Source organism: Diospyros lotus, unplaced genomic scaffold (genome assembly GCF_014633365.1).
Source record: "Diospyros lotus cultivar Yz01 unplaced genomic scaffold, ASM1463336v1 superscaf1, whole genome shotgun sequence".
Lineage (NCBI taxonomy): Eukaryota > Viridiplantae > Streptophyta > Magnoliopsida > Ericales > Ebenaceae > Diospyros > Diospyros lotus.
The window spans coordinates 1260534-1282001 of NW_026267104.1; the positions used below are offsets into that span (position 1 = coordinate 1260534).

General features: G+C 35.5%; 1 protein-coding gene across 1 annotated transcript; it reads left to right on the plus strand.

Annotated features, from left to right (window-relative positions):
• The first annotated feature begins 875 nt into the window (after positions 1-875).
• LOC127793112 (protein CASP) lies at positions 876-20871 on the plus strand. Its single transcript, XM_052323894.1, has 19 exons — positions 876-1142; positions 2837-2947; positions 3191-3369; positions 9760-9909; positions 11037-11125; positions 11841-11950; positions 12087-12181; positions 13609-13664; positions 14811-14976; positions 15562-15654; positions 16294-16422; positions 16654-16773; positions 17078-17158; positions 18758-18865; positions 19028-19171; positions 19250-19351; positions 20197-20276; positions 20351-20443; positions 20533-20871. The coding sequence occupies exons 1-19, from the start codon at positions 1055-1057 to the stop codon at positions 20591-20593; spliced, it is 2055 nt and encodes a 684-aa protein (XP_052179854.1). The 5' UTR covers positions 876-1054; the 3' UTR covers positions 20594-20871.
• Positions 20872-21468: the final 597 nt, after the last annotated feature.

The window sequence follows — 21468 nt, forward strand, 5'->3', positions numbered from 1 at the left end:
GTAATTTCTTATTTAGTATTATTTAGATAAATTTTTTTTTTTTTCATCGAGATAAATTTATCTCGAATCTTATAAATAAGAAAAAATGACTCATATACTCCCAAATGCATTCTAAAAAATTTATCAAACAATATAATAAAAATTTTCATATCTCAATCTTAAAAACATTTCAATCTTATATTAGTACAACTTTATTTTGCCTATTTTAACAAACACCACCTTAATGGAATTGTAAGACAAATTTGATAATTGTGCAAAGCTTGATTCCTTGAAAAAACTAACTTGTGATCGTACATAATATATTGACAATTTGAGTATGGAAACAGTGGTAGAGGGAAAAAATAATTTATCAAAATTAATCTCATATGTTGAGGTTTCATTAATTTTCAACATTAATTTTCAATCAACTAAAAACTGAAGGAAAAAAAAACAAATTGTTGAATGAAGGAATATGTCAAAATTTTAGTTAAGGGACTAAGAGTCACATTTTTGAATAGTTTAGAAATCTCTTAGTCTAAAAAATTAATTTGACATGTAATAAAAATTTTATTTTACATGTAAGTGTTAATTTAATCGTTAACTCTTAATTAATCGAAAGACTAAAAGAAACAAAATAAATGGTTAAAGGATGAAATATGGTGAAATTTTAATCGAGATTAAAGAATACATTTCTTAATATGTATGTATTGAGTCTAAATATTTTACAGCCTAATTTCAAAATGAGATAACCCGGAGTGGGTTTTCGATAATCCTTACCCGGGTTAGGGCAGACCAAAACTTGTGTTGGGACGGAACATTGGTTCATTCCCAAACAAACCCTGGAAGATTAATTTCCAAGCAAGCGTATAACTATAATGTCGAATGCATTTCTGAGATCCGTCTCGTCATCCTCCGATCGCCTCTTAAACTTTGGTGAATTGAATGATTTATATGGAATTCGATTGAAAACCAAATATATAATTATATATACGCATAGATTCAGAGCGAGTGAAAGAGATTAGAAAGACGCAATAATCAAGCCCTAGCTTCTGATCAGATCTGTGTTGGTTCATCAATGGAGGCCTCCCAGGGAGGATCGGAGAGAGAGAAGTCGAATTCGTCGTCTTCTGCGCCTGTCTCCGTCATCGCCAATTTCTGGAAAGGTAAATGCGACTTTGGTTCCGTTTCTTTCCTTGCACCGCCTTACTGTACCTCACTGTCTGTTGGTTTTTCGCTGTCGAACGCTTCTAAATTTAGTATTGGTTCCTGATCCAATGTGGTGGAATTCTGAAATTGTTGCTCGTTCTCCTGAAATCCGCATTTAAGTGATGGGAATAGTAAGTGCCGTTTGTAGTTGTGGCGTTGCTTACTTTGAAGTGTTGGTTAACTATCCGTTGATAATTGAGTGTTGGTTGAAGGGAACTGCTTTGGAGAAAGGATACGACATGCTTCCTGAAATGAGTATGATTTTGCGTATGACGCCATTATATTGGTTTTTTTGTTTTTCTGCTAAGGTTTGTGCTGAGGTCGTCGAGGATGTTCATGGGCATATTTTTGGGATGTTATATTGGTTTAGTTTTTGCTAGTTTATTATATTTAAAATGTGCGAGGCAAGATTTATGTTAATTGGATTAAAATGCTTATTTAATGTTGCTCCATAGATATTCAAACTCTAGTATAGTTTCTATGGATGTGAGGGTAAGGTTGCTTATATTTAGCCATTATAGCAGTGGAGACTCATAAGCTACATATTACCCTGCATTGGCAAGTTACATATTTGAAGATCATTAGTTTGTAAGCGAAGAACTTATGTGGTATGGAATGCTTCAACTGTATTAGGGATTTATAAGAAGAGTTGTGGCCTCTAAAAATCAGTAGGAGTGCTGAAATTGCAATGACTTCGTAAGCTACATACCATCCTGCATTGGCAATGGTGCTCATTTTAGATTTCTGTAAGAGAAAATATTGCATAAACCTTGTCATTACAAGAGAAACAGATACTTTCACAGTATAATAAATCCTTTTCTTGGTCACTTGGACATTTCTAATTTTGAGGTGGGGAATTGTCTGAGTCATTTTTCATTTCACTCTGATTTAGTGGGTTTTAGATGGCAAAAAAGATGTCGTCTCTTGTGTTTACAGGCTGCTTTGATTTGATAATAATTTGCTGAAGAATGTGTTCGCTCTTATAATGTTGACCCAGAATGTTTATTATCCTGGCTACCAATTTGGGTTGGAAGTTAAGTTAGTTATCGATTATTTATTTGGGAAAACCGCTATTTTCATATTCCAAAGAAAATAGTCTGGGATGTCATGGCAGAGAAATATGAGAAGAGCTTAACCTCTTCGAGGTGGCAATACTTTTCTTCTTAGAGAGGGAGACTCTCATTTAGAGTGCCCTTTCTAGTTTTCATTATGAGGTTATTGTCATGAACCCACGATGCTTTGATACCAATTGTCATGAACCCTAGGTTCATGACAGTTATTCATACGTGAGAGGAGCTGCATTCATAATTGTACTTTTTCCGTTATGGAGGGGGCCTTGTAAGCTGGGCAGCCCTTTTTGTACCTATTCCACACACTTGTATCTTTTTTTGTTACAGTACATACTTCGTAAACAAGGTTGGGATATGAGCTAACATGTTCTCAAAAGGGGTAGACTCTATTTGCTTGCTCTTCTTCTTCTTCCTCCTTCATCATCTTCTTCTTAAGGATGACTAATACAAGATATATTTTGGTTTTTGTTCTGGGAAAAGTTATTTGATTACAGAATTGTGAACTGAAAGTCTAAGGTGGCACAATTTTCTGTTGTTCCTCTTCAATAAAAGCAAATATACTATCTCTCTGTTGATTGCAGAGTTTGATTTGGAGAAGGAAAGGACTGTGTTGGATGAACAAGGACTTAGGATTGCTGAAAATCAGGAGAACAGCCAGAAGAATCGGCGGAAACTTGCAGAGAGTACTAGAGGTATAGGCTATGCCTTTTCTTTTCCCTTTGCAGACACTTTTTAATGTTCAATGACATAAATTATGAATCATTACCATATCACACTCACATCAACCAGATAGTCTTGTTTGGCAGTTCTCTTGTATATGCAAAAGTATATCCTTTGACTTTATAGACCATTTTACATGAAAACATAAGTTTGCTATATGTATCTTTTTGGGGTTTTATTTGTTTGGCATTCTTCTTAAATTCATGTATTGACAGATTTCAAGAAGGCTGCTGTGGAAGATAAGTTAAGTTTGTTCAACTCTTTACTGAAAGGCTACCAGGAAGAGGTTGATAATCTTACCAAGAGAGCTAAGTTCGGAGAAAATGCATTCCTTAACATTTACCAGAAGCTTTATGAGGCTCCAGATCCTTATCCTGTACTTGCTTCAATTGCTGTAAGTACTAGCTTAGCTTCATTTTTCCAGGTTGTTTTACTGGAACAATTTAATTTAGATTTGAAGTAGCATCAATTTTGACCCTCTTTGGTGCTCACATTCACATGAATGAGGTTGAATGATAGTGGAATGTCAGACATGCATATCTTGGACTTTATAATGTCAATTAAAAATTATGTTCAATTCACATGACTGGTTGATTATATGAGTTAGATTAATGAAAGAACAAAGAAGAATTTGTCATATGTACCACTGATCATATGATAGTATGATAGTATGTGAAACAAGACTTTGAAATAATTCAATAGCTTGCTTAAATTAAATCCGAGAGTAGTAGAAATATATATATACAAACTACTGCTATGTCACTTTCCTAGAAAGTAGGAAAGGATTGCGTACTCTACTCCTAAAAATAGGGATAACTATCTCCTAAAACTTAGGAGATAAAGAAGATGTAAAGTACAAAAGATTACAACAATTATCTACTACTAACAACATAAATTTAAATAATCTGAAGATAATCTTGAGTTCCAGCGTGTATTTTTCTAGAGTCCTTCTCCACTTATACTTCTAACAGAAAACTGATCTCGTCCAACACTCCCCTTCAAGCTGGAAAATAGATGGAAGTTATTCCCAGCTTGCTAATTAGAGCCTCAAAAACTGGTCTTGCAACTGCCTTTGTTAAAATATCAACCACTTGATCATTAGATGGTATATAGGTCAAGATTTTCCTCAATTTCTCTTTTTATAAAATTCCTATCAATCTTCACATGCTTCATCCGGTCATGTTGCACTAGATTTTTAACAATGCTGATAGTTGATTTGCTATCATTAAATACTTTTGTTGGTTGAGATAGGGGAATCTTCAAGTCCTCCATGAGCCTTTCCAGCTAGATTACTTCACATATCCCATGAGCAATTGCTCTACTGTGAGCCACAACTGACTGCTTCTTGCTTCTCCATGTAACAATATTCCCAAATACCTTAGTGCAATACCCTGAAGTTGAACAAATATCTTCTCTAGAACTAGCCCAGTCTGCATCTACATAGCCTTCAATGTTCCTATTTTCAGTTTTCTTGAACATTAATCCTTTTCCAAGAGTTCCCTTTAGGTATCTTAGAACATGTTGAACTGCCCTCATATGTCTTTCTGTGGGTGAATGCATATATTGGCTAATTACACTCACTGAATAGGTTATGTCTGGCCTAGTTAATGACAAGTAAATCAACCTCCCTACCAACCTTTGATACTTTTCTTTGTTCACGGGAGCATCATCACCTTTTTCTTCGAGTTTCCAGCCCTTTTCCAAGGGTGTTCCAGCTGGTTTGCAAAACTGTCATTCCGGTATCTTTCAGCAAATCCAAGGTATACTTCCGTTGTGAGATGAACAAACCTTCTTTGCTTCAAGCTACCTCCATGCCTAGGAAATATCTCATAGTTCCTAGGTCTTTAACTTCAAACTTAGCCTTCAATTGCTGCTTTAGATTATCAATTTCTTGCAAATCATCACCTGTTATAATAATATCATCAACATAAACAATCAATATAGCCCTTTTTCCATTTTTGTTGAGTTTAATGAACAAAATATGCTCGGATTGGCCTTGTTATACCCTAGCTGCCTGAGGGTCATGCTGAATTTGTGAAATCAAGCCCTTGGTGACTGTTTTTGTTGGACGAGATAAGTTTCCTGTTAGAAGTATAAGTGGAGAAGGACTCTAGAAGCATGATAATACCTGCTGGAACTCCAGATTATTTAAATTTATGTTTGTTAGTAGTAGATAATTGTTGTAATCTTTTGTATTTTACATCCTCTTTATCTCCTAAGTTTTAGGAGATAGTTATCCTTATTTTTTAGGAGTAGAATACCAAATCCTTTCCTACTTTCTAGGAAAGTGATATAGCAGTAGTTTGTATATATATTTCTGCTACTCTCGGATTTAATTCAAGCAAGCTATTGGATTATTTCAAAGTCTTGTTTCAGTTTTAAACCATAGAGTGACTTTTTCAGCTTGCACACACTGCTACTTCCAACCTTTTGCTCAAAACCTGGGGGAACCCTCATATAAATCTCTTCTTCCAAATCACCATTAAGAAAAGCATTCTTAATGTCGAATTGGAAGAGAGGCCAATCAAAATTCACAGCAATAGATAATAGTACTCGAATGGAATTTAGTTTGGCAACTGGGGCAAATGTCTCCTCATAGTCGATTCCAAAGGTTTGGGTAAAACCTTGTGCAACCAACCTAGTTTTGTATCGCTCAATGCTCCCATCAGCCCTATGTTTGACTGTAAATACCCACCTACATCCAACCACTTTCTTGTTAGGAGGCAATGGAATGCATTCATTTCTTCCATTACAACCATTCTCCACTTAGGATCTTCCATAGCAGCCTGAATATTTTTGGGAATATTAATGCTGTCAATCTGGGCCAAATACCCTCTGAACTGTGGAGCCAATTTCACATAGGTTAGATGATTAGATATTGGGTACTTAACACATGATCTTATCCCTTTTCTCAATGCTATTGGAACAGCCCAATCTAAGCCATATTCTTCTTTAGTATTGCTGTCACTTTCTAGTGCAGCTATCCCCTCATTGCTACCCTTTTTTGCTAAAGGATCGGTCTCTGGAGATGGCTGGTTTTGCTTCAGTTCTGTATGACCTTTAGATTTTCTTGAGTAGACAAATAGAGGAGGATTTTTGCCTGCTATAGGACTAGGTTTTTCCTGCTCAAAATGATGAGAGGACTCAGAATTTGCAAGATTTTTTATGTCAGGTTTAGAATTTCTAGCACCAAATAGTATGTTGTCATGAGTCAACAATGTGTTGTCATGAGGCACTAAGAATTCTCCCCCTTGAGAACACACTGGTAGATTTGGATTGAAAGAAAATAAGGGAGAAATGGGCTCATTGGAACTGTTTTGGTGGCCTGTGAGGGAATAATAGGGAAGATCTTCATAGAATGTCACATCGGTGGAAACCAAAAATTTGTGATTGGTAGGACAATAGCATTTGTAACCCTTTTGAGAGGGGGAATATCCCCACAAAAATGCACTTAGTGGCTTTGGGCCAACTTGGTCCAAGAAGGGGCATTGTTGTAAACATAGACGATGCAGCCAAAAACCTTAGGAGCAATAGACAAGATGGTAGAGATGGTTGGATAATAATACATAGAATTCTGAGAGGAGTTTGGAAGCAAAGTTTTGGATGGGAGACGGTTAATTAGGTAGGCAGCAGCGAGGATTGCTTCTCCCCAATAAGAATGAGGCACATTCATAGTGATCATCATAGCTCTAGCCACTTCTAGGAGGTGTCGATTTTTTCGTTTGGCCACTCCATTTTGTTGGGGTGTATATGGACAAGAGCTTTGGTGAAAAATACCATGCTCGGCCAAGTAATGAGAGAGATCATTTGAAAAATATTCTCGGCCATTATCAGTGCGAATTATTTTGATGGAAGTTTGGAACATATTCAAAATTAATTTGTGGAATTGTTTGAATATGTTACCAGCTTCAGGATTTTCCTTCATCAAGTACGCCCAATAAGCCCTAGAATGATCATCGATAAATGTAATAAACCATCTAGAACCAGTGATCTTAGGGCATTTAGAGGGTCCCCAAATATCACTATGAATTAATTGGAAGGGAGTAGAAGGCTTATACATTTGCGTAGGATGATGAGATCTAGGTTGCTTAGCAAGAGTATGATGTTCACATGAAAGAAACTGCTCTTTATTACCAAACATATCAGGTTATAAAGATCTAAGGTGAGGAAAGCTAGGATGTCCTAAGCGTTTATGCCATAACAGGACATTGGCATTGGATTTTACACTTAAAACAACTTTATTAGAAGAAAAACTAGAAGGAAAAAAAAGATCTACTACAAGACAATAAAGGCCATCCATTATTTTAGCATTGCCAATCATCCTCCCCGAGGCTCAATTTTGAAAAACACAATAAGAAGGGTGGAACATTACAATGCAGTTCATATCTTTAGTGATCCGGCTCACTGATAATAAATTATGTTGCAGTCCAGGAACATGTAACACAAACTTCAGCTTTAGATTAGAAATATATGCAGTCCCCATACCCAAAACCGGTGAAGTGGTTCCATCAGCCATAAATATATTGAGAGATGAGTCACATAAGGTATAATCAGTAAAAGACCATGCTGAATTTGTCATATGGTCTGATGCTCCTGTGTCAATCACCCATATATTCTTAGAAAGCCTTTTAGAAACCAAGGAGTAGGGCTGGAAATTACCTTGCAGTGCTAGAGAAGCAGAGGGCTGAAGATTAGTTTGGACGGACTGATTTGTACCTTGGTTTAGAAGCCTATACAAGGCTTGAACTTGCTCTTCTGATAGATTCAGATTGGACTTATTTTCTGTTGGAGCCTCAGCATTATAGGCTGCTGCTTTGGGATTATCTCTCCTTGGCTGTGGCTTCCAATTTGCTGGTTTGCCATGGATTTTTCAGCAATTTTCCTTAGTATGGTTGGGCCGCTTGCAATGGTCACACCATAACTTCTCCCTTGCTTGACTCTTTGCAAAAACATCCCCGTGTTTAACAGAGGCAAGAGCTGAATGCTGGTGGGGTAAGATTGAATCTGATGGGTTTTGGAGCATCACTTTTCTCCTGCTTTCTTCCCTTCTTACCTTTGAAAAAACTTCCGTGAGTGATAGAAGAGGCTTTGTACCCAAAATCCTATCTCGAACTTCATCCAAATCAGGGTTAAGATCATATAGGAAGTCAAAAATTTGCTCTCTTTCTATCATCTTATTATATTGTGTGCTATCTGTTGGAGACTCCCAAGTTATTGCATAGAACATATCCATCTCATGCCATAATCCAACCAAAACATTAAAGTACTCGGTCACACTGTTCATACCTTATTTAGTGTTCTTGATGGCTGATCGGACTTCAAAACATTGAGAGAAATCTTCCAAATTTGAATACATCTCTTGGACTGATTCCCAAACTTCCTTGGCCGTTTTGTAAAACAGGTATGTTCTCCCTATTTTTGGCTCCATGGAGTTGATTAACCAGGCCATGATGGTAGAATTTTCAGCCTCCCAAAGGCCATAGTTGGTTGCTGTAGCAGGCGGAGCAGGAATGGATCCGGTTAAATACCTGGATTTTCCTTTGCCTTTTATCACTAACATCACCGATTGAGACCATTCCCTAAAATTACTCCCATTAAGTTTGTGTTAAGTAATTTGTAGGGGATGGTTATCAATAGGTGTTGTAGTGAGGTGCGAGGGAGATGGAGATGGAAGAGAAGCACTTGGAGATGAAGTGGTTGAGACTTCGGTTAGGGTTGGGTTGAGAGTGGCGTCGGCCATGAATGAAACCAAGAGAAGTCACTGCCGTTCTTCTTGATCGAACAGTGCTCTGATATCATGAAACAAGACTTTGAAATAATCCAATAGCTTGCTTAAATTAAATCCGACAGTAGCAGAAATATATATATACAAACTATTGCTATATCACTTTCCTAGAAAGTAGGAAAGGATTGGGTACTCTACTCCTAAAAATAGGGATAACTATCTCCTAAAACTTAGGAGATAAAGAAGACGTAAAATACAAAAGATTACAACAATTATCTACTACTAACAAACATAAATTTAAATAATTTGAAGATAATCTTGAGTTCCAGCGTGTATTATCATTCTTCTAGAGTCCTTCTCCACTTATACTTCTAACAGAAAACTGATCTCGTCCAACAGTATGATAGTTCTTGACTGCTGCATCTCTGGTTTCTGTCTATAATGGTATTTTTGGGACAAGTTTTCATTGAAATTTTTATGGGGTGGAAGCTAAAGTCATTTGTAGTACTTATATTGCAGATGAATTTTGGGATAAGGACTTTTTTCAACATAGGTGTGTGGATGCAATAAATGGTACAAATAATACACATATGTGACAGGAAAAGAGATCCAAGGTCTTCAGTTGCATATCTTTAATAAAAAGAGATCTAAATTCGAGTCCGATTAAATTACTACAGCTGCTACTCCTGTTCTCTTGTGTTCATTCTTCCTCTTTTTAGTCCCATTCGCTTGGGATTTATAAATATTTGTAAACATTTTCTTTTTTGATATCAAAACGAAAACTTTGATCACATTTTAAAACGGGTCAGTTATACTAAGTTGGTATATAAAAAACTTGTTACAGTTATAAAAGTTGAAATTGCTTGGTTTAGATGTTGGGATGGAGGTCTTGGATTCACGCACACATACATGCACACATATATGTCTTGGGTGAATATACATACATATATATATTATCTCAACACTTCAACATTAGGTCCCTTTTCCTTATTTTTGTCAATACAACTTATAATAGATCATTGTGACTATAGTTTGCTGCATCTTCTTGTTTCTATTCAGGAAAAAGATTTGAAATTGTCCGAATTAGAGTCTGAAAATCGGAAAATGAAGGTTGAACTTGAGGAATTCAGGACAGAAGCAACTCATCTGAAAAATCAACAAGCCACGATAAGAAGACTTGAAGAGCGCACCCGCCAATTAGAACAACAGGTAATGTTTCTTTTACATGGTTACAGTATTGGACTGCTAAACTTGTGATGGGTCTTTGTTTGCTTGTTTTTGTGGACTGGGTAATCATGTTATATACTTCCTGTGAGAGTAAAGCAATGTGAACATGCCATTTAAGCTTCACAATCTGTAAACAATGGCTGCCCAAGATCTAGTCAGAGATGTGCACCATGCCTTTTGGCTTGATGTGGTATATACAGCCTGAAAGAAACCAAAGAGTTTTTTTTTTTTTTGGGAGGGGGGAGGGGGGGGCTATGGTAGAAAGGAACAAGGTCAAGGTTGATACAAACAAAATTAACCACCATCAAAACTAAAATTAGCATCAGCTCTTCAAGCGGCCAAAACATCTGCAGGAAGGTGAGAAATAACAGCTGAATTGGAAGCTCTGACATGGGTGGCAAGGAGGTGAGCAGCTTGATTGCTTTCCTGAGGAACAAATGTAATTAACCACTGATCTTTTGTCGATAACGTCAAGAGTTTTTAGATGGTACAAGAAGTTCAGTGCAATAGGTGGTCAAAAGTTTCAAGATCTGAATGCCCAAGGATGTTTCTTGTTATTGTACTATACACTTTGGGTACTCATGTATAGTTCGCACATTTATGTATCTATACATTTTTGTGCTTTGCAAGATCATTCTGCCAAGAAAATGTCTTTTCTTGTACTTTGATTTATTATTTCTATTTATCTAGGTTTCTTTTTATGTATCATTATCAGAACCAAACCGGCCATTGAATTGGCTAAGGAAATTGTTCAATGGTTCATTTGTTCAACCATGGTCAACTGGTTCAAACAAATTTATAGAAGTAGACATGTTTTGATTCATGCTATTTGTATATATTTGTGCTGATTCTCAGTTGAACTAGTTCTATTGGCTGTTCTGGTTTAACTCTAATAACTATCCCATGCTGGATGATGTGAGCTTAAAAAAACCCATCTTTCAGTCTACTACCAATTTGATCAAGTATAAAAATCTTCTGAGTATTTTATTTATTTGTTTGTTTTTGCTAACATCTGCTGTTAGTGTGGGAACTCAGTTAGGGAAAAACAAATTCTTCCGGTTTATTATGCTTATTGCTTCTGATGCATAGATCTTCTGCTATGAGTTCAGATGGAGGAAAAGGTGAAGGAAATTGTGGAGATAAAGCAACGCAATTTGGCAGAAGAGAACCAGAAAACAATGGAGGTCTTAAAAGAAAGGTATCATCTTCTCTGGCAGCAGGGAAAGTTATATCCCTAGGTGATTACCAGTGGCTCCTGTTAATGAATTGGATGTTGGTTCTAATCAGTCAGAAGATCCAGACTTGGCAATGGATTGATCCATTATCATATGGACTTGGGTAGTGATTGAAACTGAATATTATCCAGCCCAATTGCAAAGATTCTAATTTACATTGCACTTCTATGGTGCACACATGATAATCATCTATTGATGCATTTGAAAAAAAAAAAAAAAGATCCTATATGGTTATGGTGCTTAATAGTTATATTGGAAAATGGTTGTAGAGCCCTGACTTTTGAAAAATTATGTTTAATCTGATAAAATTCTGGTTGTTTGTTAGAGTTTTGTATCTATTATTTCTTGCTGGCAGTGATTGGATTATCAGATTGCTTCTTGTTGACAGATTCAGATTTAGAGTATATTTGTATTGATCATCCAAACATCTGATCTGCTCTAACTAATAGTCTCATTGGATTGGATCAAATCAACCTTGATTGGTTTCAATCCAATTTGCATAAAGGTCTAATTGCCCATGGCCCAATTGTTTGATCAAGGATACTTATTTATGTTATTCTCTTTGCCCCTTACAGGCATGCTTAAGCAAGAGCACACTAGCAACTTATTATATTTTGATTTTTACTTGCTTTTTTACTGTCTTTGACATGTTTTATGGTTTATGCTATGTTGATGCAGGGAGCAGCTGTTGCAGGAACAATTACGGCAAGCAAAAGAAAGTGTTTCCACCATGCAACAATTACATGAACTTGCACAGAACCAATTATTTGAACTTCGTGCTCAATCAGGTCACATGTGAACATGTTTTCAACTTCTTGCAAATTGTCTTCAGCTTCATGACGTACAAACTATGGCGCCACTCATATTGCAAATGTTGTGATTACTTGTAATAGACTATCGTCTCACTTACATTTAATGTCTCAGATGAAGAGAGAGCAGGAAAACAGTCGGAGGTCAGTCTTTTAATGGATGAAGTTGAACGAGCTCAAACTCGCCTTTTGAGTCTTGAGAGGGAGAAGGTGCACTAGTAAATCTTTATTTTGATTCATAAAAAATAGCCTACACCTGCAACTTTATTGTGTTAAACTTTTTGGCAAAACACATTATTTTGCTCTCTTTTATCTTGTACTATAATATAATGGTTGTTATCTTCATTAATTTCTTCATGGATTTACTCATTTTCCTATCTGCCATTTCTTAGACAGGTGCAGAGCTACTGTACAAGCAGTGGGGTCAGTTGAACCCACTGAAATTTGTTTTTGCTTTATAATATATAGGTAAAATTTAAGGTTAATTGCAATTTGACTCCATTAATGAAAATTTTTAATTAACTCACATATTAAAAATTATAAAAAATAATGAAGAAAATTTAGTATTTGCAATTGGTCCACTCCTTTGATTTTGATTGTGTGATGTGCCAAAATGCAAGTGATTCGATCTCAGCTTTTGATAAAGCATAAGTTGATTCAGTTTGCTCAATTAGTCAATTTTATCTTTGACTTTTCAACAAAAATCTGCATGTGGGCTCACCCCTTAAAGAAGGAAACTATGGCCTCTTACCATCATGGCAATCATAGGGGTTGCTAAGAAGTCAGTTTAGACAAAGAAAAATATTGTCTATGCCTTGGTACTATTATCTGGATTCATTACTATCTCAACTACTTTTCCGTGCCTTCAGCCAGTGATAAATAGGATTCTTAATCAGCACAGATGCTGGTGATTTAAACTGAAAGAGGCAAAAACCTTATGGTTGATTAAGACAGCATTAGATTCACTAAGACAGAAAGTTCGGGTAACTGCAACTAATTTAACTTTAATTACTAATTCTATATTAATGAAGCCTCATTTTTTGAGCTAATGGACTGATTTCATCTTATTCAAATGTTATAGTTCCTTTTTTTTTCCTTGGTGGAAAGAGCTGTATATCAGAGTTGTATAATTATTCTGTCATTCAATTCCTTCACAAGCAGATTCCTGAATCCATTCCAAACATACCCTGTATGTATAGTGCTAGAAACTATATCTTGTTCTTGCAGTAAAAATATATAATCTAGCTCTACATGTGAAGCATCTTTGGTTACATTGACTAATTATTCAAAAAAAATTAAGGATTCAAAAGCACAAAAAAAAAAAAAAAAAGGATTTGCATTTTTCTTTTAAGTAATTAAAGTAATTTTTCACATTGTTGGTGTTAAGAAATTTGTGTTGTTTTGACATTGGTGGAATTTTAAGTGCGCTTATCCTAATGTCTTATCCATAACGTTGATACATAGCCAGAGTTTCCTACTATAGCCGAATACTTTGCATTTGTAACCTCCCATGAATTGACTTGCCTAAGCAAGAGTCTCTTTTTTCCTCGAGATTCTTTCTTTCTTTTTTCTGTTGTACTTATTGTGTTGTCATAAACATAGTCAATACCCTCAAACTTTGTTGAACTTCTATGCAGGGAATTCTTCGTTCCCAGTTACAATCAGCAAATGATGTTAAAGGAAATAAGCAAAGGTGAGTTCCAATTCATGTGCCAGAACTGAACAGCAATAACAACGGTTGTTTTCTTTCCCTTTTCTCTAATTCTACCTTCCTGGTCTGTTATTAAACTTTCAAATCTTTCAGGAAATGGAAATAACAAGGATCTTGTTCTTTTTCTACCTTGCCCCCTGTTATTGATTGTTCAAATCTTTCAGGAAAATTACTATAGCAATATTCTTCTTTTTCTTGTTCATATTTTGATTCTATTTGATTGTGATCTCATCACAAGAACTGGAATTGCAATATAGTGTTGTCTGTGATCAATATTAGGCTTGATTTTGTCAAAGAACTAGAATTGCAATATAGTGTGGTCTGTGATCAATATTAGGCTTGATTTTGTTGCTTGAGGCATGGACACATGGACTTAAAATGTTGAACCAGAACCAGTTGAGTCTGGCTAACTCTTCATACCAGGTTGATTTAATTGCAATTGTGAAGTTGAAATATTTGGTTTCACAAGATTCTGGATTTAAGTTTTGTTATCTTGTCGTTTCTGTGTCATATTTGTTCTAATAGTGTAGGCTGTTCGGTTCATTTGTTTTCCCCTTCCATCAACTCTTAGACTGGGCTATATGTAATGGGTGTTTGTTGAAAAGCTTGATATATATAATTGTTAAGCTCCTTTTTCTTGCACAATAAGCTTTTGGATTATTGCTGGCTTAAGACCTGTCAAAACAATTTTTTTTTTTTGTAAAAAAGAAATCTTTGCTTCCATGCATATTTCTTTTTCTTTTTACCCTTCAATGAGTACTTCTGTCTTTTAATTTGTTAAGAATTGAAAAAGGTGGTTTCGATGTATTAGACATTGGATTGACACATTTTATTGCAAGCACCTAGCTTTGAGTTGTTAAGCTTTTTCTATATTTAAGAAGAATGATGCAGGAAATACTCTCTCTCTCTCTCTCTCTGCATGATTGCGTCAGATGTTTTAATGTTCCTAGTGGAAGAATTTTCTTGTGGTCTGGTATATCATTCCTTATTAAGCTGCATATCAGTTTTCATCATCATGCTGATGCCATTTTCCTCTTATATTGAAACATTCATCTTTGTGTTTTTGTCATATGGAGCACATGCCCTTTTGGTTATCTATCTAGTCTATATCTTCATTGTCTTTTGCAGCGACAATTTTGATTCAAACACCATCCTTGAGAATTCTTTGAGTGCAAAGGAGAAGATAATCTCTGAACTGCATGTGGAGCTTCACAATCTTGAAACTACCTTATCGAATGAGCGGGAACAGCATGTAAATGAAATCAAGAAATTGAGTGCATCACTCAAGGAAAAGGTACATTATTCTGTTGCTCCAGTCCTTAGTCCCTCAAATCTTTTATAGATCATTAACACTTTTAAAACATCTTAGTTGTTACCATTTACCCTCCATAAGGAGTATCTTCAGTATACTTAGTGCTACATGAATGGAAAATGTTAGAATCCTTTTAAATAAAAAATATTATATTAAAAATATAATAAACTATACAAATAAGGTTAATTATATTTTCATTTTTTTCTTTCCTTAAAAATCATTTCATAAATTGATGTAATGTTCTTGACTTGAATGGCAATAAGGCCCTGGATGGGTTTACTTGAATCAGGCAAAGAAGGAAGTCTTGCTTCTTTTTCCTATTCGTTTGGATAACAAGAGATGTGTCTTCTCTTATTTCTTTCCTTTTTTGTTATTTTTTTAAACTGAATGTTGGATATTTTATATGCTTATAGATATATAAGCTTTTTTGCATAGGATAGCAAATTTGTTGGGGAACTTAAACCTCTTTTTTTTTTTGGCTGGGTGAACCCTGTTTCTAAATAAGAGTGTCTTTTATTTGGTGGACATTATCTCAGTTGTAACACTACAATTCTTTTTACCCAACAGGAAGCTGCTCTTGAAGAGATTTGGAAAGAGCTTCAGGCAAGGCCTACAGCAAAGTTAGTTGATGATTTGCGGAAAAAGGTCAAAATTCTACAGGTAATGTGACCCTTTCTCGACATTTATATATTAAATGCTCTTTGTGATCTACTTAGTTTTGCTATCAACGAAATTGCTTGCAAAAAATGTACTGAAGTCATGGTTTCAGTCAACATGTACTGTGCTTTTACCTCATTGAAATTATGAACCTACCTTGTGAGTCACTGTAAAACTGTTTTTACCATGGTCTTTTTGAGGGTTATAGATATTCCAATGTTAAATGATTGTCATGGATCATCAAATTTAATGTTTAAATTGCATTAATCCTTGGTCAAAGTTTGCAACATGTTTGAAGCACAGTGAAAAAGATGCTTTCCAGTTCCCAGTATCCTTGGAATTCTTAGTATGTTTGTTGTATGATTGTATGGTCTCTTGTAAAGTCTGATTCATCTTTTAATGGTCTTTCTGATTGAGGTGAATCACTTTCTAGGGTAGTGGACTAAACTTAAGTAAAATGAAATGTAGACCAGTCTGTCTTACTGAATCTCAACTTTCAACCAGAAGTTGATGTAACATTAGAAGGTTGTAGACAGGTTTTTGGGTCCAAGAAAATTGTTCTTTATTTTCCATCCCGTTACTAGTGCATGATAGCACTAATGCCTCGATTTATATTATTCTGTCTCACTTTTTTCTGTATAGGCAGTTGGTTATAATTCAATCGAGGCTGAAGATTGGGAAGTAGCCACTAGTGGGGAGGAGATGAGCAAGCTTGAGTCTCTTCTTCTTGATAAAAACCGGAAAATGGAACATGAACTAACACAGTTGAAGGTAAGAAATCCATGGGATACGTGCTTCATTGATGAGTTTTTCTTTTCCTAGTTTTCCAGACTGACAGATTTAAGGATTGCCATCTATATCTGAGGGCATAACCACTAGGCAATAATGATTTTATAGTTATAGGACCATTATGTTAATGTTTTGAACTTGTCAATGTAGGTTGAACTTTGTATGGTTTTCTGTTAATTTGATGCAGTTGTATTAATGTTGCACATCTTTCAGGTCAAGCTTTCTGAAAAAACATCTTTGCTGGAAGAAGCTGAAGGCAAGATAGCAGAGCTTACAGCAAAGGTTACTGAACAACAAAAATTGATACAGAAACTAGAAGATGATATACTGAAGGTTTTTATCGATGACTTTTAAGATTCTCAGCATTGCCTTTTGTTTACTGGACTTGTTATCTGAATGTGGCAGCAGATAATGAATTAATCTTCCACTGATTTAGTCATGAATGGTTATAATTTATTTAGCACCAGACCTGAGTTCTTTTGGTGCAAACATATTCTGGTAGTTTTTTTTTGGGGGCGGGGTGGGGGGTGGGGAGGGTGTCTGGGAGGTTGATGGTATATATGTTTTTCCTGTAGTGATAAATTAGATTGTCAAATATGTCCTTGTTGTCTGTTACTAACTTTTTTTTCTCATGCAGGGTTATGGTTCTAAAGATCGGAGAGGCACTCTGTTTGATGATTGGGATCTTTCAGAGTCTGGGGCAACAGAACCTTCTGAAGTATGCCCTCTTTCTTTACTATTTCTCATCTTCTTTATTCAAGATTTTGGACAAGCAATCATGCTGATTGATTATTCTAGGTTCATACTTATAATAAGATGAAAAAATAGTTATATTGATTAGGATCTTGAAAATGATGGAGGAAAAAAATAATAATCATGATGACAATAAGAATGTTAACGATGGTGATACTGATCATAGCGATGATGATGATAATGATAATGATAGTCAACAGTTAAGTTTAAGCTGAATTAAGATACTAGAATTGGCAATAAGTAGTCCTACTTGTTAACTTTGGGGAATAGATCCTTTTGTCTATAAGCCAAATCCAAAGGTGCCAAAGACTAAATATAATAGATTGTAAATTGGATGGGTCTAACTTTATAGAGTTGGCTGATTGGAATGAAGATACACCTGTATTTTCATGGTTTAGTTTATAAGGCATTTGACAACGTCTTCAGTTTTTTTTTTTTCAGTATTAGTGTTCATTTTTTATTGTGCTGATTTTTGTTTTTATTTTAAAATGAAACCTTAACATGATGTTTGATAACTTTGGGTTTTGGTTTTTATTCACCCCCCTCTCTTTCGCTTCTCCTCTGTACTGCCACTAGAGTTGTTGGGCTCCTTTAACTCACAGAAGGTGTCACCAGGAGTTTGACAACTCCTCTGGCTATGACAGTTGCCAGCAGTGAAGGGGGGAGGGGAGGAGAAGATGAAAATGAAAGAAAAACATGGAAATACCTTTTTGTTGTTTTCATTTTTTTTTCAAAAAAAAGTTCTCAAATCTTTTGAGATGAAAACAAATAATCAAATGCCATTTCCAGTTTTCTTTTCCAAAATAATGAAAATGAAAATCAAAAACTAAAAACAAAAGCCTACCAAATGGGCCCTTAGAAGTCCATTCTGGAGCTAATTTGATGAACTACAATTTGTAGATATGATTTTTAAAATGCTTGCATATACAAAAATGAAGTCGAGGACTCCTTTTTCCCAACTATTAGGGTTGACTACATCAAATCTCTTTCATAATTTTGCCTTAGGCTATAGTTTGAGTTGAATAATTTTGTAACACGTGTTTCTCTACCATCAAGATCAAAGTTAATTTTATCCATGCTTATCCTGAGAATTACCCAGAATATGGATGGTTGTTTTCTTTAGCTGGATGCTGTTGGTCTCGGTTTTATCTTGATTGAAACATCTAGCTCTATTGAAGAAACTTTATTTGTTCCAGTAACATGTAAACCGTTTCCAGAAGGAATAAATACTGTTATCATCAATGGTAAACTTGCTCCTCTGTGACCGGACGGTCAGGGGTTTGAGTTGTGGAAACAATTTCTTTGCAAAAAAGCAAGGGGAAGTCTACGTAGAAATACGATACTTCCCAATCTTGGCAAAGCAGGGAGCCTTGTGCACTGGGTCACCCTTTTTTATCAATGATTTGATTAATCAATTATATTTTCAGTTGACCAGGACTTGAGTTTATTGCTGTTATTATCCTTCCTTCTTGTTGTATTTATAATGGCTGAATTTGATGATACATGGATGTTTAATTTTTCCACTGTTAATGTGCCTATTTACCAAGTAATTTTTATGGATCAGAATGCGGATCATAGACAAGCTTCCTCAGATCAAGATCAAAGCTCAATGCTTAAGGTGATCTGCAACCAGCGTGATCGGTTTAGGGCACGGTTGCGAGAGACAGAGGAGGTCTGTCATTTCAGTTCCCGCATCTCATGTACTGCTTTTGTTTCTTTTTGAGGGAAAAAGAGTACCTCTGATATTCCTTGTGTGTGTGTGTGTATCGCAATTGCACATGTTTTCTTAGCTACAGTATGGATTCATTTGTTTGACTTTCTTAACCTTTGCCAGGAAATAAGGCAGTTGAAGGAGAAGATAGGAGTATTGACTGTGGAACTGGAAAAAACAAAGGCTGATAATGTCAAACTTTATGGGAAGATCCGTTATGTTCAAGACTACAATCTTGAAAAAGTAGTTTCTAGAGGATCAAAGAAGGTCTCTGTGCAGCAACTACAGTTTATTTTACTCTTGTGCTTTTAATATCTTCTTGATTAAACTTTTTCCCGATCTCAGCCTGCAGAAGACATAGAAAGTGGCTTCAGCTCAGATGTGGAATCCAAATATAAGAAGATATACGAGGATGATATAAATCCTTTTGCAGCGTTTTCAAAAAAGGTTTTCTATTTCTTCTTGCTGAGCTTCTTATCTGATTTGTGGATTTCATTGAAGTTAAGAGACTTTGATATGTGGTTGGATTGAGCAAACAATTGGATCATAAAGCACTCACTTTATGACCCAATATTTCCGTAATTCTGCACAAATGTGTTGCAAATTCTGCCACTTAGCTAAATTTACAGCTTTTATTTTGGAAACTTCCAACATTGTTCAGAGAGGCACAAGCATGTGTCAGTTGTACATTGGCAATGGGACACCGTTAAGAGTCTTTTGAGGAGGGTTTGTCCATAGAAAATGAACGTAATAGAAATCAGAAATCTTTATTAAAGAAAGCATTCTTTCCAAACAAAATAAAGGTCTGATGAGGTTTCCAAGTATGTAGATATAATAATGTTTTCTATGTCCTGCAACATTACCCATTGTCAACTTAAGATTACCATAGATGTGCAGTTAAAAATTATGTCAGACATTAAACAACTTACCTGCACAACCAACAAGAAGTTGAAAATATGGTATGTATCAGGAACTCAAAATTCAAGCAACAGAGTGGAAATTAGACAGATCTAACAGATAGACAAACTAGCATGTATTTCTTGGTCATGGAATTTGGTTGCTGAATTTTTCAGATCTTATGTTAAGATGGTTTTATTTGTATGTATTTCTTGCCACTTGTGTAGGCAATATGCGCATCTGTTTGCTGTCAACATATCATACATAACCTGTTTGTAGTTACCTGATTCCCTTATTTACTCTTTCCCCAAAACGAGCATGCTAATCTCATTTTATGTGCTAATGTTTGCATGCCACAGACCATGTTCTTACTGAATTTCGTACTTTTTGATCAGGAAAGGGATCAGAGGTACAAGGAGTTGGGCTTAAGGGATAAAATTACTCTTAGCAGTGGTCGTTTTCTTCTTGGCAACAAGTAAGCTTTTATAGTTCTGAATATAATTTTATGGAGAGGACATGAAGGGCAATGACAAACTTGTTCTTTTGCAGATATGCTCGAACTTTTGCCTTCTTCTACACCATTGGGTTGCATATTCTTGTCTTCACATGTCTGTACAGGATGTCTGCCCTAAGCCATCTCAGGTAACCCTCTCTTAACTGCCCCTTTTTGTTTTGATTCTACTTGCAAGGGATGCTGGTCGCTGCTAACTGATAAATCGTCTCTTCTGCAGTAACGGCCAGGATTCGGTCATTGCGGACAACAACCTTAGCAACCTCCCGGGTGCTCTTTGAGCCTTCATATCATTCTTGAGTTTTGGCTTCCTGATTGATTACTAGAGATGGAAAGACAGATCAAAATATCGATGCAAGTTCTTTGTGTTGTATATATAGATTATAGAGGTATCATGTTGATTTTTCCCCCTCACAATCGGTGAATTCCAAAAGGACTTTGCTTTTTGTCAAATATATGTTGGTGCATTTTTAACGTATTTTTGTGACATCTTACATAAGTTGGAAATGGAATACTTCACGAGTATATAAGATTTTGGGAGTTTATAACAAAATGGTGTTAAAGCCCGAACGAATTGCGATGTTTCTATGCTATTGCTATGGCTTATGGAGACCACTAACTAGCATCGACATAAGCTCCAAGGCTCAGGAGTAGGAGCGGGCCTCTCTAGTCCTTGTGGAAGTGGGAATTAGCGTGCAAGAGAAGTAACATGATTGGGGGAGGTAAAATGTCAAAGTTTTACCTCGGTCAGAGATTAAGGGTCAAGGTTTAGACTCGTGATTGAATTATATGATAAATGTTGTTAAAATATAATAATTAAATTTATAATGTAGGAAAATTAGATAAAATCAAGGTGATTTGCATATTAGAAGAGAGTGGAGGGTCTGAGGAAGAACTTAAACTATTGTTCACTTGGGAGGAGAGTTTGTACAACTATTTAGGGGAGAAATCAACAAATTTGAACTTTTTCTAGAAGAAGAACACCGTCTTTCCAGAGAATAGAGTATAACAATAATAATTATTTTTATCTAATTAAAAATAAAAATTATTATAGTAAGATATGATTAAAAAATGTTATCATTTTTTTATCAGTAATTTTGTAAAATGTGACTTCTTTAGACAAAACTTAAACTATACAGGTCTTTTAGGTTCTAAA